The following is a 14,580-nucleotide window of genomic DNA, read 5'->3' as shown; positions in this document are numbered from 1 at the left end:
GGGAGGACTGATGGGTTAGAAGAAGAGGACGAGAGGAAGGGGACACACCCCTACGCAGGTGTGCTCACTACTCACTGCTGGATGAATCGCATGCCATCGGCCCTCACCGTAGCTAATAAGGGTCAAAGACAGAGAGGTGGTGGAGGCGGAGAAAGAAGTGACGGTGACTGAAAAGAGAGAGAGTATGTTTTCTCACTTCTGCTATAGCTGCAGGGAAAGATAACAGGAACTGAATCCCTGTGCAAACAGGCCCAGAGACACCTCAGATTTACTCTGTATGGATAAAGCATCTACACTTATACACTGAAATACAAGCATACCTGTTGGAGGGTTTCAGAGCGCTCTGAAAGAGAGCGAAGGGAGCGCTATCTATCTATGTGCTGACAGTTTGAGCCAGAGTTTTCTTATATCATTCAACAGGAATTTTAAAAAAAGTAACCACCCATTTGTTAGTTTAAGAGGGAGCATGTCTATAAAGCATCAAACATCTTTAAAAAACATGTTTAGATGAAACAATGGCGTGTTAAGTTGTGTTGTAGTCAGCTGCACTCATTACGAACACAAACGACACCACCGATGAAAGATATTTGTCCTCAGCGTCTGCTCATTTCTCAGTATCGACCATAAAACCTTGGAGAACGTGCACTTTTCCGTGTTGACATGCTTCATGCTGCTGCAACGAAAACATTTACTGACCTAATGCAAAAGAACGTCACAGATGTTTCACTCAGTCACATTAAATTCCTGTCATTCAGCAACCGCATCGAGCACATTTTCTTCCCCGCGCAAAGACAAATTAATAACAAAGACCTCTAGAAATGTTGGAAGTAATTCCCCGCCTCGAGTCACTCGTGACCAATATTCCTCAAGTGATTTTAACACCTTCCATGGCTTCGGGCCCATTCTCCAGTCGGCCAGGAATGCAAACACGCATTCATCACGACAGGACGTTTTGTGTCGTTTAACCCCAATCTACTGCTGTGTCTACCAGGCTGGCTTATTCGGGAGATTTCACCTCTTTTTTTGTTGTTTTTACATTTCTTCTCGTGTGTCTAAGATTTGATTCTTTCAGCATCTCATAACTCACATTCATTGGTGCTAGTTCCTCACACTGGAAAACTAGGCTCCTCATGGTCCTGCTGTGCAAATATAAAATGTAAACCCACTCTTATAATTTATAGTAGAGGCAGTATTAGCTACAGATAGTAGTGCGATCTTTCCTATTTTACCATATTTGCTAAAACCATAAACTATATCAATGTTTCATATGATTATAGATAACTTTTATTACTTTTTAATTTCTTGCACTGGTGATTTCTCCGTGTGCTCAGATGCCGCTTATATGAGAAATTATATGTGTTTGGCTGAAAAAAAAGGATAAAGCACGAAATTTATGTTGTAGTTACCATCCTGGTAAAGTTAAAGCAATATGAGTATTAAAAAAACAAATCCCCAGTTAATGTCACAATAAAAGGTTGGGTTATTTTATTTATATTATATATATTTATATATATATATATTTTTTACCATCAATAGCAAGTGATTTAGCTGAAAGAGAAAAAAATATTCAGTTTTCACTGATGTGGAAATGTGTTCTCATACACTGATGACTAATTTGATGTTGCGAAACTTTGGATAAATGACTCATGAAGTTAAGTCAAAACAGCGAGTCAAAAGCTGTGAAAAATGCACGTAGTGTGGACCTCTGACATCTGGAGTAAAGTGATGTATAGCATGTGCATCTGGGTGTGTGGGGCTGGCTCTGCATTCTTTAGCCGAGTAAAGCTTTCCTGATAACTAGTGATTCGGATTCAGAGCCTAAGAGAAACTCTGCTGCCCCCATCTTCACCTGTGTCTTCTGCTTCTATAGACTCTGTGCACCTTCTCTTCCTGTTTAACTGTCCATTAGAAACCCTTTTATATTTAAATTCTATATTAAATAAATGAATGAACTGACTAAATCGGTTCTAATAACAGAAGATGAAATGTGAGACGCTGTTCTCAGTTTGTCAAAAGAATTTCCTGCTTTTGTCAGTTTGATTTTATTGCATAACCTCAATTCCAAAAGAGTTTGAATACTTTATAAAATATAATATTAGAATGCAGTGATTTGTTAAAGTCTTTAACCCAGGTTTTATTCACAAAATTGAAAATGTATCAAATTGAAATACTGAGAAAATATACTCTGTCAGTCTTGGTTGTGTTTTCTGCTTCATGATGCATAAAATGTTTTCAGTTGCTGGAAGGGCTGGACTGCAGGCAGATCTGTTCAGCAACTGGACTCTTCTGCTATGAAGCCATGCTGTTGTAATACATGCAGTATACGATTTAGCAATGTGTTGCTGATATATGCGAGGCCTTTTCTGAAAGAGTTGTCATCTGGATGGGAGAATATGTTTCTTTGAAGCCAGTACATAACTTTAAACACAGCTGATGTCTTTCCAGATGTGCAGACTGTCAGTTCTGTGGGCACTAATGCATTCCTGTACTAACAGGGATGCAGGCTTTTTAACGCAAGCATCAATAACAAGCTGGATGGTCCCCACACAGGATGCTGTGCCCATTTTTTCCAATTAAGAATTTCAAATTTAAAACATCAGATTTAAGTTTTCAGATCTGTCCCTTATGCACATGAGATTTCTCCAACTTTTCTGAGTCTTTTGAGGATATTATTTATGTACTGTAGATACATTGGAGTTATTCAGAGGCTTCACAAGTTTGCATTGAGAAACATTATTTTGAAATTTTTCCAAAAGTTTTTTTTGGTCTGGCGAACTTTGTCTATTTAAGATCCTCTTTTATACCCAGTCATGTTACCGACCAGTTAACCTAATTAGAAATGTCCCTCCATCTGTTTCTTCCTAAAAGAAAAACAACATTTTACTTTTGTTCCCAGTCTCCTTTCGAGATGTATTGTTACCATTAAATTCAAAATGAGTCGATATTTTTCATGAAAAAGTAAAATGTCTCAATTTGAACAATGAGCTTTGCAGGTCAAAACATTCTGTTGTTGTTGTTTTGGTTTTTTTTTTTAGTTTATTTTATTTACATTTTACACAGCATCCCAACATTTTTGAATTTGTAATTGAATATCTTTGTATTTTGAAACAAAACAAGCAAACTAAGAATGATGAAAGGAACATTTTTCACTTTTTTGGCGTTTCAAAAAGCACCTTAATTCCATTCAGTTTTATTTATATCTTAATTATGAATGATTAATTGAAAAAAAGTCATTAAAAGATTAACCGGTCATGGAATTATTATTATTTATATTAATTACCAGTCAAATCAGCATTAGTGTTGCCATGCACGCACTTATTTCATGCAAAACCCAACACTGTGATAAATGAAGTCTGCGAAACCGCTGAACAATTAAATCATATGATCTATAATAATGTTATTGTTACAGGATAATGACAGTCCCAGAGGCTCATAGCAGGAGTGGAGTCATGTCATATACTCATTACATCAGTGTTCTGAAACTAGTCAATACTAAATCATCTCACCCACACTAGGGATTGATTTCTTCTCGGCTCCTTCACGTGCACCGCTGCCTCTCGCCGAAGTGACGTATAAACAGATTTCATCATTGTTTATAAAATTGTCAGCTTACCCAAACGGTTTTGTTCAATTTGATCCATGAAATTTGCCAGGGTTTATGCACCTCCCACCTTTCCCAGCACAGTGTAATTACAAGCAAACACTGTCCAAGTTCTACCGAGGTATTTGGTTACATCAAATTAGACTTATAATAAGGGGATCTGCGGTAATTACCCCAAGCTGACAAACGATACGAAGCATGAACTCGTTCTTTTGCCAATTAAAACATTTTTTTTTTCAAACTATATTTGGAAACTTACTCATGAAGACTTTAAAGATATGTGTCACTGTGTTACATGCTCTCTTTGTCTGTCGCTCTCTCTTTGCTAATGAACTTTGCAAAGTTACCGCACTCCGCTTTCCCCCCCCTCTCTCAGACACCTTCGTATGCTTTCAAAGTTCTGCCCTGCCAAATTCTCTCAGGTTTACCACATCATAACTCAAGATAATTCAATGGAACTCAAACCGCAGAACTAATTTCTGTCTGCTCCTCAAGCAGCGTAGGCTCTGCACCGAAGTGACAGCAATTAAGCGGTCTGGTTATTTATTGAACTCAAAGAGAGAGAGCCCTTTGCCGTGTGGCTTTTGGAAAAGAATGACTGCTGCAGGAGCACGGGCATGTCGAGGAGAACTCCAGTTTGCTTTTATATGTGTAATACAATCCTCTCAGAAAGCAGCCCGTTTCCATAGGAGGTCATCTGGAGTGAAAAAAAGGGCAGAGGCACATCTATTACAAAGTTAGCCCTGCCTGGTGGCCACATACACAGGCTGAAATTTATTACTTTACCCCTCATTGAGAAAGAGTGTAAACTCAGAAGGATTTTCAGTCAGCTCTTGTTTGTATCTTTAACCCTTTGATGCCTCTAAATAACACATACTGAGTGTATTTCAGTTTAGCTTAAAGGGATGATGATCAGATTTGAAAAGACGACAAGAAGCAGCAGTCTGTGTGGTCTTCGATGCTTTTGACACGTAATAAAGATAATACATAAAACTCTACGGCAATATGTCTGAAAGTTTAAGTAGCTGATCCATTTTTTTATTTATGACTTTGATACTTATTTCAAAAGTTAGTCCTGTCTTTTAAAATTATGTTATACAGTAGCAGAATATAGTTACAATTTTGTTTCCAGGCTCCGAGTGCTTCACTACTCTCAAAATATGTCATATAGAGAACCTGGGGACTAATGTGTAGCCTATAGGTGAGTTGTGAAGGGTGGAGGGGTCAAAATAGCTAGCAGCAATGCCTTGCTACCATGGAAATTTGGCATTTAACATACACCAGCTTGCGGGTGTGTTTAGCAATACAGTGTTTGGAGAGTAAGGCATGTCTTACGTTTGTCAAGCAGTGCAGAGTGAGTGAACTGTCCAATCTAGTTCACAAGCTTTGCTCTGTGGGCTAAATACTACAATATCTAAAGAAATACAAGAGAAGTCCACAGCAAATAAAAAAAGACCTGCTCTTGATTAGTTCTCCTCATAGAACATCAAAACATGTACCAATTTAATCTCAAGATTGGCACTGGTTCTGCGATGGATGGATTAAGTTCAAACCTTCAGAGCCTTTAAATGTGAACATTAACCATCATGTAATTACATTGGTCAGTTGGATGATGAGGAACATATTCTGCATACAGGGGACAATTAGGCTTTGATGGAGGGATAGCCTGTTTCAATCAGAATAGCACCCTTCGACCCTCCTTCCTTCGCATATGTCTTCGATTGATACAGTTGAATTTTTTCTCATTGACCACACATAAAAATGTTTTCCACGAGGGTTTTGAAAAATATTGCTTTTCATTACTTTGCTTTTAACTTTTAAAATGTTTTATTTCTTATTCTTTACAGGGGTGTGCTGATATCAATTAGCAGAACACACATGTGTTTAATGTGTTGCGCATTAAACATCATTCACAAAATAAGCTCTTGAAGAACATTTTCGGCTCTCGCGGTGGCCAAAACACGACTCCTCGGGCCATTGCAGCCCTATTATTCTCCTCAATAAAACATTAAAAAATACAAGAAGCAAGAATGCACCCTCTATTAGGTACGCATGCCATTTAGCAAGCTGTTTATAGTAAAACAACTGAATAACACACATCTTTCTTTTGCTCTTCAAAAATACTTGTGGAGGAGCAGAAACCTAATTATAATAGAACACAGACTCGGGAAGCTTGGCTTTAATCCAGGGCCAACAAATTATTCTTACTGGCACAGTGTGCACAAACCCAATGAGGGAGTGGAGTTCAGACTTCAAACACCAGCTTTATGGTAAACGATAGGCAGAACTCAAAATTCTCGCATTGCGCAATCTCAGACTTGGGCCCGACCGCTTGCCTTTGAAAAAGTCTTCTTCCCTCCTCATTAACTGCGGACGTTTTTCATTCTTTAAAACGCAACTCCCAGCGGCAAAGGCTCCCTTTAGTGTCAGGAATTCCTTTTTCATCTAGACACATGACAGTAATGCATAGCTAACCCCCCAGGTTACAGGTTTTCTGTTATTAGAAAACGGTCGCAGGTTCTCTTATAAACATAATCCAGGTCTTATTTTAGATGTCTCTCAGTATTTTTCTTTCTTGAAAGCGTTGAGAAAGAAGGGCCTCTTGCCCTCTGGTCCCCATATCTCCCCAAGCCATCTGGAGTATCCCTGAAACACAGCACAAGGCCACTTAACCGTTTAAGTGGACACACACTTAAACCAGAAACTCTCACTTGCACCTCTGGAGTTAGTCAGTCTTCTAGTCAACAGGTGTGTCACTGAGTCAGACAATTTGTCACTGGACAGGATAGCGAGTCAGTCGGCTCTCGAGCTGATGAAGAAGACCAGATGTGGAGGAGAAGGAGGAGGAGGCTGAGTGTTTGCCACCTGTACACCATGTGTCGTGCACCTTGATTTACTAGCAGGCTTGAGGCTCTGAGCTGAAATTATGGGCACACGCTCTTAAAAGCATAACCTGAGCTCTCTGAAGCTCCAAGCAGAAACTCGCTTTGCCCTCCTCTGCATCGGACTCCTCTGACGTTCTCGTAAATTTACAGGCATGAAGACGTGCCGGAGCAGCCTGCACAGTCTTTATTGGGCTTCCTGAAACCATGTGTTTGGGTCTATGTGTGTGTGTATTGTTCCTCTGAGGGAACAGCTAAGCAATGAAAGCAGTGACAGATTGGTCTGATAAAGGTACTAATAGGTACACACACAATGAGGGGGGCTTTCTGAGTCTGATAAGAAGGCTCAACAGTGCAAGTACGCTTTCTAGCTCTCTCTGGCTCTCACACAACACACAAACACACATGCATGCACACACACCAAAAACAGATAAGAGCAGCACAGAAGCTGGAACACAGGAAACAAGCAGCAGAGATAAAACAGAGTGTGATACAGAGAAGAGAGGAGGCACCCCACTGACACCTTATCACAAAAACACTTACTTCACCTGGAGAACAGAGTTGTCCTGTAGTCGTGTGGCTCATTTTTTGGAATATCTCACAAATCAACAATTATGTTATTTCCAAGAGTCAGACGTCAGTTATAAAGAGAACTTTTACAGTTACATTGATGCTTTAGAGCAGTGTTTTCCCCAAGAACAACTGTAACGTAGATCTCCCCGAGAGCTCGTCGGGTATACAACCCATCTCTAAGTAAAAACCACATCCCTGCTCATGATCAAAGTAAAGATGCAGAAATCACAAGACCTCAATGCATTCTAACTGACACCACACAATTCAATCTTTTCATATAACCACCCAAAAGAAAAAAAAAAATTAGTGGAGCTGACCAATCTGTGTGGTTAAAAAAAAACCCACACACATTATTTAACCTGCACCTGTGAAGATTTTAACAGTGACATTTGACACAGTCGGGAAAAAAATCTTAAGGGAAGGGAAATGAGTGAGCGGAGTTGGCCCGACTCGGAGAGATAGCGCAGCGAGGTTTCCAGGAAATAAGCAGAAAATCTAATCTTTCCACAGTGAAGAATATGGCGCTGTGAGTCTGTTGACAAACTGTGTTTTTGGCTTTGCAGGCGTTTCAAGTAAAAATGTGAAAATGGTGATAGATTAGAAAATGTGTTCTGGTCTGGATTAGCTTGTCAAGAATTGCAGTATAAAAGACCTATTAATTCTCTTAACTCCACCTTCATGTCAGAATCACTACTATTAGACCAAAAGCAGATGAAAACACAAAATAACCCCTCTAAGACAACTATTACTCAACACCAAACATGACCGGTTTGGCTGTGAAATAAATTAAGGGTTTGGATTAGAAGGGGAGGTGGGGGGGCACTTGGAAAATGATTACATTCCTGAAGCATATGTGTTCGATAGACCCCCCAGGGTGGGAGGAAGTATGACAGACGTTTTAGGCTCACGTTCAAAGCCTGAGAATAATCAGAAACAGGCAATTAGGATTATCCTCCATTATTTTATCATTTGGTAAACATGCACAAACTTTCCTCTTCACTTCACGTCTCCAGCTCAAATAGAAATTCAGCCTCACTCACTTGCAGAGGTACATATATAAACAGACATATCTGTGATCTGTGTTAGGGCGGCATTTAAATGATGGCTACAATACACAGAGTGCCAAAATGTCAGGAAGTGTCTGTAGACTTGGAGGATGTGTTGCTCTTTCACTCACGATTCAACTCGGTCGGGTCCACGTCGGACGTGTGTAAGTTCTGTCTCTCTGTGCACGCCTCCACCTGTCTCTCACCACTCTATTGTTGTTGACACACTGTTGCCGTGTACCCACCTGCACTCTCTATAGATATAGTATATGTTTGTGTCTCCCCACATGTGTGTGTGTGTGTGTGTGACCACTCACCGTGCCTCTCTTTCTTCCTCTGTTTCCTCACAGCATGTGATTGCCATCCCGTGGGTGCTGCTGGCAAAACCTGTAACCAAACCACAGGACAATGTCCCTGTAAAGACGGCGTGACTGGTATCACGTGCAACCGCTGTGCTAAAGGCTACCAGCAGAGCCGCTCGCCCATTGCCCCCTGCATAAGTACGTTGAACCAGTCTTTACCACATCTGCCTCACTGTAGCACAACATGGCCTGGCAAAAGGTCAGGTGTGATGACAGGCATATGTACATATTCAAATAGCACACACAAACATGTGATACGAACCCATCATACACTGTTTTACACTTTTCTTCAGAAGAGTGCATCTCTCTCAACTTCTAATCTTTTTTTAGATCCAGAATTTTCCTAGTTTAAAAAAACACACCATTAAAAGTGAACCCCAAGGTTATGGCTGCACGCACTTGTTGGCTCCATTAATCTGAATAAAGAGCTGTGTCAGCTTCTCTAAGCTACTACAATGTCTCATGGGATGACTAAAGTGTACTACCTTTTAATTTATTATTTACAAGCCATTGTAATGAAGACAAAAAGATCAAAATATAAAATCGCATGAGAGAAGGTCTGTACCTCAAGACAGGACAAGAGAGAGAGGGGCTGCAGTATCCAGCATAAGAAAAATTAACAGACTCTCTCAATGAATTGGCTCCCTCCTTTAAAGCAAAACATTTGACTGCTCATCCAGTTTAATGTTCAATACATGTGTTTATGAGTTTGAGTTTATATTACTTCCCACTGTTGTCAGTTTAAATTTACACAAGTAAAATATTAGAATTAGACCTATCGTTTAGATATCACATAATGCGGATGTGCACTCATGTGAGCAGATCAGCATCAGCAAATGGACCTCCAGGACAAGCATGCAGATGAGACATCCATTTAGAAAGCAGGTTTTTGCCTGTGTAAGCTGAGAAAATCTCATTTTAATTGACCTAAAGACTTGATTGTTTCTTTGTCTCCTTAAACACTGTTCACTGCACTGCTGAAACCACCACACCACTTCCCTCAGTGTATCAGGGTCTTTCCTTGCATGTCACTTTTCCTTCTTTCCTCATAGTCTACGTGAATAATCTAGAAGTCTTTTTGATTGAGCCCTTTCTCTTCACAATGCAACAATAATAATAATAAAAAAAAGCTATATACCGACATATTACAGCAAAGCGTGTAACAGACACGCCGGCCTACCACAACTTACTGCAACTTCTGCATTCGTGTCCATTTCACACTTTACTTCTCCAAAATGTGAAATGTACATACATGCAGAAGTTGCAGTGAGTTGCAGTTACAGTAGAGGGAGATATTTTATTTCGAGCCGAGATGAAAATAATCACGGAAACAGAAACAGACATTTAATATTAATACATTTAAATGTATATACATATTAGCCACCAAGATTACTCGATTCTGGAAAGTCTACCAACTTCGTGGCTTTAAATATATTATTCCCCCTGCTAGTAATGCAATTTTTGCACCTAGTAATGCTTTTTGCGTTTTGGCAGAAGCAAAGCGTGAGACGGGCAGACTTGTTTATGTTGAAGGAGACAGCAGGTAGATGACATAACATTTTAAGCTTTTAAGAAAGCCAGAATCCAAACTTGCAAGAAAGGATACACAATAAATAGGTCTCTAAGTTGCACTTCAGACGAGGAAAAACATGCAGCAAGTTCAGACTCAACTCCTGCGTCACCAAGACACAGTTCATTGCCATTAGGATATCTTCCAGACGCCCCGTCAGGAATTTATTTACTAAATTTTCTTCTATAATATTAACACTGAAACCTTGGCAGAATATATCACAGAGGTTTAAGTTTCTGGCTCTAACAGTGACACATTTTCATGCTTCTTTAATAAATGTGCCCATTTACATCCTGTAACAACCTCCACACGTCCACACAGCAACATAAGAACATGCACTGCAGATACACATAATAATGAAACTGATCTTTCTTTGTGTCTCTGTCATGTTTCCTCCGGGAATAGAGATTCCAGTCACACCTCCTACAACCCCATCCAGCAGCACGGAGGAGCCATCAGGTAAGCACAGCTGAGAGTAAAACATTTAATCTCTTTTACATATTTACCTATATGTTGCTATAAATCTGTATAAAAGCACATTTGTCCTCGAGAGGAAACGAGGAAAATGCCGTGGGAGGATAAATGTATTCAGTATGAGGTTTTTAACCAGTTTAGTTCCTCGTCCTCTCATATTTTTTCCACAAGTGTAAAAACAGTGTGCAGGATAAATTGGCTCCCACTTGCCTTTCCCCTCCTTATTACTGGGGGGTTCATGAATATTAAATCCATTAGCCGCAGCCCTGGGACGTGCCTCCTTTAATCTCTCACACTTTCACAATTAATCAGTCTAACTGCGGCACAGTGGGGTGTTGGTTGAGTGTGCAGCATTGGGCTCCAGTAGTTTGTTTGATTTGATATTTCATCTCTCCCAGCTCTCTCTTTCCTCTCTGATGCAGTGTAGTAAGAGGAGGAGTGATGGAGGGATCTGGATTTTGTAACTTAGCAAAGGATGTATTGGTATTCTTCTGTTTCAAACAGTTCTGTTACATTTGGTTTGCTGTCCAGTCTTTAATTGGGGAACATAAGATGAGGAGAAGGCATGGAATATCAGATACTGCTACTACTTTAAATGCAGTTTTGTTTATAAACTGTATATAAGTGTTGATATCTGTATATAACAGTTATTAGAATAGATAGAATAATGGGAAATATAACTATGTAACTGATATAAGAATGAATATTAGTGCTCAAATTTAGAGATTCTAGAATCAACTGTCAGCTCATCAACTGGTTACATTTCTGGTGATATGTCACTACTGAGGGTTGTGGCAGGCTCAATTAGTTACCCAGGTAATGGCATAAATGCTGCCAATCTGAAAAAGAAAATGGAAAAACCCACATTTTCTACTTGCTAAAGAGACGTGCTGTGACTGTATGAACAGTGTTCGAATCAGTACCACTTTTTCTTTCACACACAGTGGAAAAAGTTGATCTGGCTCGTGCCATGTTTTTTTTTTCTCCCTCTCAAATCAAAATGGAAGAGGCCCAACATATATACATGTCTGTAAGCGAGTGTGTGTGTGCATAAGGGCTTTCTGCAGCTGTTTGGTCTGAGGTTTCAAATCTTCCCTGAACAGCTTTGACTGACAGCACAGTCCAGCTATCGCTGTTGTCCAACCCTCCTCCACCTCTTTTCTTTTCTCTTTAAGTCTCTTTTCACTCTCCTCCACCTCCTTCGTCTCCCTCTGTTTCACGCTTTGTCTTCACATAACACTGTGGGTGGTGCAGAGCTACAATATCTGGAGTTTCTCTGGGCGCCCCTCGTCAGGAATCTGTCTACTTTAGGGGTGTAGGACATATTCTGCGGGATTTTTACTTTTATATATTTATTTTGTTAACTTAAAAAAATGCTAATTCAATGTGACAACACAGGAAAGAAAATAGACTTTCACATAATTTGTGCATATTTATCGTTTCCACTAACTGTATTAATTAAATCATCCCTTTTGATGGAGATAGTGTTAAAGTGTGAATTATGATCCACCAGGCAATCTGTTCTTCCTTGAGGCTAAAATCAAGCAGACTGTAAGGTGACGGACATCCTCTGTTGGTCATGTCAGAAGCATGAATAGCGATTGGTCATCTAGCCCGCCTGGTCTTGAGGCCCAGAGGATGCATACATTATCCTCCGAGCCTCTTCATAGGGTCACACAGCAAACCCACCTCTGCTCAACCTGGTATTCCTGCAGCTATGATATCACTTTGTGATTGCAAACAGATGTGGCTTGTATGCAGTATTCAACAGTTTTGTTTTTTCTGCACAGTACATGCATACTAAAAAAAAGTGATTATGATTATTATCCGCATCATTATTATTAGTTAGCAGCAGGAGAAAGAGTATTCCAACTTTTTTAAAGCTTTTTTTGAAATGCGTTATGCCTTTTGTTGTGCCCAACGTACTCGGGGGGGATGGCGATCAGATCAAAAAAGACACGAGAGCGAGGCCGTTTGCACTTTACCCACATTAAATTAAATTTACACAATTAAATTAAATTTATCTACCATTTATTACTTTTTAATTAAAAGCATATAAGAAAATGTATACAAGATATAGAAGAAGAGGAACAAAAGTGAGAAATGGTGGATTACCTGCAAAAAGTTTGGAAAATGAAGAAAAGGAGAACAAATTAAATGTAAATGGAGTGTGTGAAAAATTGAGAATCTGAAGACACAGATTTGAGCATCAGTTAAGAAACATGGAAAGTTAATTTAGAAATAAATATGAAAAAAATCGGATGAGGTGTTGAGTATGAGGTGTTGGGCTGACAGCTATGAGGCAGGTGTCTCGTTGCGCCTCACTTGAAGGCGGGGAGTGGAGCTGGCCGGGAGGCGGAGGGTGTGAATGGAGGTTATGAGGGAAGATGGAGTGGATATTAATTTGTCTCCTGCAGTAGGGCTCTCCCCCCTTTCTGACCACACGGAGGGCTGGAATGCATGGAGAATACCTCCGATGGTGAAGCGCAGACAAAACACACATTGTGCTGGTAGGTCATGGATGGCGTGAGTCGCCACTCCCACGGGTCACGACAGAGATGTCTGAACAGCAACGAAATGTGGAGGAGATTAACTGCAGATGACCTGCGATGGCCGCCCTGGACCGTCAGAATACACAGGATGTGAAAGTAACTAATGATGATGAGGAGAAGGAGAATTGGAGTGACCACGATGATACTTATAAGCATAACAAGGTTCAGCCCTACATACTGTATGTGTGTGTGACGTGTCTGAAGCTGGAAGTGATCAGGATCTGTGGCGAACCCCTCCTCGGATTTTTTGAACATGAGTCTTGCTTTACACACCCTGTTGAGTACGAGTCGAGTCCAGCGTGCTTTACGGCCGTGTCAACGTGGGATAGATAGAGAGAGAATAAATACAAGTAAAAAGACACCGAGTTAAGAAAAAATAGAGCCAAAACAGAAGCACACGTTATCAAATCATTGTTAAACTTTTATCTGAAATTTATTTGCTGCTTTATGCCATTAAATTCTTGCCATATTTATTTCCCTCGGCTAAGCTTTCAGAGAAACCCTACAGGACTCCATGCTGATTTAAAACGGAGCAGTTACAGTAATGGGCGATGCCCCAGCTCATCGGAATTGATTGCACGCCACCCAAAATAAAATCTCAAATCGGGTCAAGAATTCTAATAGCCTCTCTCCTCTGCCTGTTGGTGGCTGAAAGCAAACCATCCTTTGCTCACTGACAGTACAATGAGAAAAAAGTAGGAGGGGGCTCCTTTTCTTTCTTTCCCCTTTTTTACTCTGTCTTTCTTTGTTGGACGGGATCCAAACTCACAGTTCTAATGTAAGCAGCCCGGCACAGAACAATGGAGCGCATTGCATGGCAGCACACTGGGCTCTGAAATCTAATTACGTGCTTTATTTGCTGCAATTTGTTTCTCAATCAGTCTGCTTCAGGGAGAAAGCCCTCCTCCCGGGCCATCATTTACACCTTCTTGTCTCACTGTTATTATACCTTTGATGCCTCTTGCCTCTGTGGTCGTGTTCACTTGCATTTAAACATTAAGAGCAGCTTTGCATAGTTTTAAAATCAACTGTAACTGCAAAGCTGAAGCACGTGCATACTGTATATGCAATCACACAGCTCTCTGAGCAGCTCTCACTGTGACCCAAATGTTAATATTATTAATCATTTTAAATATTTAATTTTATATATATACTAAAGGACAGCTAGGCACTTTGGCATTTACTCTGCTACAAACGATGCAGACTTCTTGGCTGAATGTTAAGTTGTTTGCATTCCAGTCCTTCTCTGTATAACTCTAAAGTACTGACTGCTTCATTTGCATTGCATAGAAGCTTCACCTTCACCATGCTATTTCTCCACACTGCTTTTGTTTACTTTAGCTTGCATGCCAAGGTGTCTGTTATGTTCCGGTCCTGACTGTCAATGTTTCTTTACAGTATGAAGAGATATCAAGATACATTTTGATCACATCAAAATAGGTCATGGCAGAAAGTAAAAGTTATAAAAAAACACAATAGAATAGGATCAGATAAAATAGAATAACATACTATACAAAATA

The 14,580-nt window shown here is 40.0% G+C and overlaps 1 protein-coding gene across 2 annotated transcripts in view; it reads left to right on the top strand.

Annotated features, from left to right (window-relative positions):
* ntn1a (netrin 1a) overlaps window positions 1-14,580 on the top strand; it is a 56,904-nt gene that overhangs the window by 30,500 nt on the left and 11,824 nt on the right. The window contains exons 4-5 of one of the 2 annotated variants that reach the window (XM_006787466.3): window positions 8,453-8,602; window positions 10,440-10,493. In XM_006787466.3, coding sequence (XP_006787529.1) covers window positions 8,453-8,602; window positions 10,440-10,493 — 204 coding nt within the window. The remainder of the gene's footprint in view (window positions 1-8,452; window positions 8,603-10,439; window positions 10,494-14,580) is intronic. The other variant, XM_035906381.2, reaches the window with a different exon arrangement.

Source organism: Neolamprologus brichardi, chromosome 6 (assembly GCF_056152115.1).
Source record: "Neolamprologus brichardi isolate AB-2024 chromosome 6, ASM5615211v1, whole genome shotgun sequence".
NCBI classification, from domain to species: domain Eukaryota; kingdom Metazoa; phylum Chordata; class Actinopteri; order Cichliformes; family Cichlidae; genus Neolamprologus; species Neolamprologus brichardi.
Note: the sequence above shows the minus strand (reverse complement) of the source record. Positions and strands in the feature narration are given on the sequence as shown.